The sequence below is a fragment of the Cephus cinctus genome, unplaced genomic scaffold (genome assembly GCF_000341935.2).
Source record: "Cephus cinctus unplaced genomic scaffold, Ccin1 Ccin1_scaffold0191, whole genome shotgun sequence".
Lineage (NCBI taxonomy): Eukaryota > Metazoa > Arthropoda > Insecta > Hymenoptera > Cephidae > Cephus > Cephus cinctus.
Window position 1 is genome coordinate 418,468 of NW_014332912.1, and position 5,328 is coordinate 423,795.

The 5,328-nt window shown below is 41.8% G+C and overlaps 1 protein-coding gene across 6 annotated transcripts in view; it reads right to left on the reverse strand.

Moving 5' to 3' along the window:
• The window catches only part of LOC107264809, a 99,823-nt gene that overhangs the window by 55,463 nt on the left and 39,032 nt on the right, over positions 1 to 5,328 (reverse strand). For 4 of the 6 annotated variants that reach the window (XM_025081984.1, XM_025081982.1, XM_025081981.1 and 1 more), the window contains exons 6-7: positions 5,198 to 5,263; positions 3,128 to 3,326 (exon numbers count right to left, since the gene is read on the reverse strand). In XM_025081984.1, coding sequence (XP_024937752.1) covers positions 3,128 to 3,326; positions 5,198 to 5,263 — 265 coding nt within the window. The remainder of the gene's footprint in view (positions 1 to 3,127; positions 3,327 to 5,197; positions 5,264 to 5,328) is intronic. The other 2 variants (XM_025081985.1, XM_025081986.1) reach the window with 1 other exon arrangement.

The following is a 5,328-nucleotide window of genomic DNA, read 5'->3' on the forward strand; positions in this document are numbered from 1 at the left end:
CATAATGTATCTATTGCATAACCACGTGGCATGGATACCGACCCAACGTCCGTTTTCATCCTCGTATGCATTTGCATGCCCAATTGTTACTTTTTCCATGTTAAAATATATATATATATATACACACACACGATACACAAGTTACCCAGGAAACATTTTACAAGTTAAAAAAAAAAGGGTGCAAAGGCTTCGCCTCGTGCCGCCGTAGGCAGTAGCCAAGTTATTGCTCGAAACCCAGAATATTGAGATCGATTTCTCCTTTCCGTGCTTTGACGTAAATCGAATTCCGATATTCGAGACTGCTTTTCTTGCATAGATATATATATCGAAAAACGGTAAAGCTTTAACGTTGTCCCGGTGCCCCCTACGAGTGCAAGGAACTTGACACGAGTACCTATCACTGGCACAGATGGGTATTATATTCGTAAAAAAGAAATAATTCGTGGGTGGTTAGCTATGACGTCATGTCATACGTATTAAAAATATATATCGACATAACCCAAGTACAGATAAGTCTGTGCGTGTGTTTCGTATACATATATATATATATATATATATGCACGTAGCCAAGTGAATTCCATTTATCGAGCAATTGAAAATTTACGGTCTAGTATATTATTTTTTTTAACCTCCTAACAGACAACGAGAATTTACGATGAACTTTCTACGTTCTTGACTTTTTCTTCTCTCTCTCTCTCTACTCTTTGTGTTTCCCTTTCTTTCGTCCTTGTTCCTCCGAGGCATTTAGAACGATCCGCTACGGCGCGAGGGGAGAATCTTGTACTTTTTACATTTTAAGGAATCCGGCCAATCAGTCTAAAAGTTCAGGATCCCTTTAAGCCCTGAATACCCGTAATCCATGAGACAGTCCTCGATACTCCGTGTACTGGTACAGGTACGTATTCGATAACTGTAAATGGACAGCCCGGTTCTTTGTATATTTGTAGCCGAGTAAGTAATTAAATTTTCTTGTTTTATAAAATGAAAAAAAAAACATTTAAAGTAGTTTTTGAAGATAATCAAGCAAAAAAAGGAGGATAATTTTTTTTCTATGTACACGTGTACTCTTCGGTGGATGAAATTCCAAATTGGATAAAGCGTGAAAGAGACGTGTTGAAAAATTTCGAATGCAGACTTAAATTTGAAATCGCACCGATTCGTCTATAGGGGCGATTGGTATTTAAAAATTTTTAAAAAATTTTTAACTCGTCTTCATCATTACTTTTTTTTTCTGTGTACGATTATTAATATACAACGCATGACCCGAAGGTGGCTTTTCAATAGGCGTATATATCAATGGCTAACGTTTGATGAACAGCTGGTACATTTGCCGTGAATAACCCCGTTATAGTAGCTGCAATATTAATTTAGGGAAGTGAAACGTAGGTCGATGTATTATCAACCATTGGGACTGTGGAGTCAATATAGAGGGGAACATTTATAAATCCACTATCGAAGTTAGCCTTTACAAAATTTTATGGCGGAGGGTCGAAAGGTTTCTGGTGGAAAAACCTTCATGCTCGACTATAGGGGTGTTATTGATCTCAAGGCTTAAATATCAAGTCGCGTGCTATATGCAAGTCTATACCATGGAATTAATCTTGCGTCAGAGACATAATGACCCGGAAGTGATAGAAAAATAAGGGTTTCGAATGTTGACAAGGGACTCGAAAAAAAAAAAAAAAAAACGTTTATACTGAAATGTCAAAAAAAAAATTAGTAGACCGATGACGTTTTATAGGATTAAAAATCAATGTCTGACTTTTTTAAAAGCACCGGCCCCGATTCTACTTTAGGTTATAAACTTTTAACAAGCAGAGGTGCCCATCCGAGGCACGTTCATTTTCTTGAATTCTTAAAATTTTGTGTTTTCATAAAACTGCAAATAGCAGTCTCGTCGTTACAAACCATATAACAGAGATAGCATACTCGTTAAAGAAAGTCTATATCCGTCAAAACTGTACGACGTCGCCGGCAACGCGTCAGCCTGTTACGAGACTTCGATGGGTGGTGGTTAAAAGTTAAAAGTGGCAAAGTGAATTGACTTGGGAAACAATAAAGATTCATTATACCGTTTAACGGGTTTGCGCGTAAGAACTTTCGATACAAAAATAAGGAAATAGCTAAGCTTCTCCATGCATTGGAGAAGAAGCCCTTTTATCGTTCCGTGTTGTATCATAGCAGTATAAAAAAAAAACGGCAACCCCGGATAGCGGCGAGAGAGAAAAATGAAATAAAGGCGTAAAAAGTGCCGAAGGAAATGATCAACCGCATTTCCACGAGGTATGAAAAAAAAAAAAAATATTCCAAAACCCCGTGAACGTTCCTCTTCTGGAAATTTCGCGAAACCCATGAGAAACTTTAGCCCGTCGACGCAAAAGCTTCGCCGTTAAGGCCGCTGCATGTGTTTTCTCAATACTTTTTACGTGACTCTCGCACGTTTCAGGATTTCTAAATTTCACCCCGAAAAACAAAAAACCGAAACGACGACGAACGTATCCCGAAGAAACGACTGTATGAATTTTCTCCGCGTAACCCGATCCCACGGATATAATTTAAATTTCCTTGTTTTTTTTTTCCCTTTCAGCTCTTTGTCCTACAACGCACTGACGACAACGTCAGTGATCTCGTCGATTTCCGTTTGACAGCAGCGTCGATCCCGCAATAATGCCATTCCGCGAAAACGGGAACAAATGAAAATTTTCCATTTACTCCATACGTAACAGCTGCAACGGGGGATTGATGTAAAACCGTGGGCAGGTACAGGCCAGACAGGTAGCTACTTCCATCGCAATTGATCGTAAAACGCAGTACAGGTCACGGGTCGAAAATGAATCATGATTGACGTGAAAAAAAAAAGAAAAAAAAGAAAAAAAGAATGACGCGGCCTCAGAGATCCTCCGCCATTGGGCGAATCCGCTCCGCGAATTACAGGCTCGTTATTAAAGATCGATTGAAAAACACAGGGACGCACGAGCGTCCAGTGTAAATTACCAGAAATCAACGGATCCTAAACCGGCTTTGCGAATCCGCAAAAGGTCGCAAAGGTCACGAGGATAAATTTCAGCAGCCATCATTCGTGCACTCATCTTCTAAAATATCCCATCTAAAGATCCCTTGAACTCACTTCCTCTCGAAATCGTGACTCTCCTGACGTGGCAGAATATTGGCGACGTCGAGTAGCTGGCGTTTACTTTCCTCGCGACGTCGGGCGTCGGCATCCGGAAGCACTAGAATCGTGGCGGCAGGTGCATCCAACGACAGGGAGGGTTGCTGGACAACGATGGTGGCCTGCGCGGACCTCTTGGTGCTTCCTCCGCTTCCGCCTTGACGAGAGAAAATCCAAAATTAGCGTCATCCCTCGAATAGGAGTATAAACGGAGCGCATTGCAAGAAGGCCCCCGTACGAGTGGCAGCTACGTGCGTCCCAGGGGCATTCTCGCAGCGCGCATTCGGAAGCACGAGTCAACGTCGTTTGCTTGGAACTGCCACAAGCGTTTCATCATCCGTTATCTGGTCTGGTCCAATTAAACGTTTTTCTTACTTTCCTATCTCCCGGGTACCTTCAGCTCCATCCCAGGGATCACGTAGCGGTCCGGGATCATGACAATCTTTTTACGAACGTCAGCCCACAACAAGCACGTGGCAAAGGTTCAAGCAAACTGACAGACTGACTCGCTAATAAAGCGTGTATATACCGTGTGTCGATTTGCAAGCACATTCCAATCCTCAATCAAGCCGAATGCACATCAAACGCCCAGCGAGCGAGTTAGCGAGGGAGCAAATCCGAAGGATCGAAAAGGCAAGATTCGCAAGTGGATTTTCTTTAAATTGGATTTTTCCCTTTTTCTCTCTCTCTCTCTCTCTCTCTTCGACCAACTCTTAGAGAGCGATACGAGAAATCGATACGCTACATCAAAAACACTGAATAGCATGGGAAGGAGGTGCTACGATTTATGTACGACCGCGAGTATAAGAGTTACTACGAAATGTCAGTGTAGCGAATAGACCCGACTGTTGAAGCATTTACGTATAACGGCGATATTGGATGTGCCTACTGATAAAAGGAGGAAGCAAAGAAGTAAATGGAAAAGTACGTTATAGTATTCGACCAAATAAATTTCCCTTTACGTTATCAAGCACGCCGCTAGTCATGCGTGTATTTATATCCGGAAAAATACGTCAAAGCTCAGCAACTTCTGCAGATCATCTCGGAGAGTACAAAGACCCCCCAAGGGACTTGGTAAATTCGCGAAAGCTTCCTTGTCCAAGAATCAGGCGTCCAAGGAAACTTTCATTCTCTCACCCAAGACTCGTACGCACGGCCAAAATAATTATTCCGAGTATTTATTAAAAAAAAAAAAAAAAAAAAAAAAAAAATTTTAAAAAAAAAAAATACATATATCCTTGAATTACATCTTATCGACAAGTATAGTCAAAGGTGTATAGTAAAATGTAATTTTCTTCAAAGATACTAACGGTAGTCACCACTTACGAACTACGAGGGTTGACTGCAGGCACGTAAAATCAAGAGACGAAGCACACACGAAAAAGAAAAAGGTATTCGCACTCCTGTGCTCAGGCCCGATAGCGTTTGAGCTTGAGCGCAGACAGACTCCTTTGGCGGATGCAAAAGAGCGAGCGCGCGAGACGATCGCGTGTCAAAGTGAAAGATAGGTGAAGCAAGGGTCACGCAAGAGGAAGTGAGACCGGTGAAAAGGTTACGGGGATTGGAGAAGGAAGTAAAGAATAAATAACGAAAGAGGTTAAGTAAGGCGAGAAAGAAAAGGCGTAATCCGAAAGACCCGAAGGGACCCGAAAGACTCCGAAATATCCGATAGACGGATAAAATGTAGGCCTTTCTCTTTTCTCTCTCTCTCGCTCCCTCTCTCGCGCATGGTGATGTCAAAAGAAGAGAAACAATAAAAACGTGGTGTCCGTGTAATAGGTGGACGCAACGAACGCGCAACGGAAAGCACAAAGCGAAAAAACTGGCACACGCATCGTATAGGAATTTATCTCTGTACTGTTTGGCAAAGAAAATAAATGTACTGTTCGCGCGTCACGAGAAGGACCCCGAGGAAGGCGTGCGAGAAATGTGCTATAGGTGATCGCGGACATTGGGTACACAATGAACAGTCTCTATAAAGGGGATCTTAACCTTGTCGGGGTCCTACCCGTGGCGGGCGGACTATACCTATTGCGCAAAACGGGAAAAAGAGCCTGATCCATGAATGAATGGCTGAAACGAGGGGATGAGATTCTGAAAGAAAGAACATCAATTTCATTTTTTTTTTTTTTTTTTTTTTTTTTTTTTTTTTTTTTTTT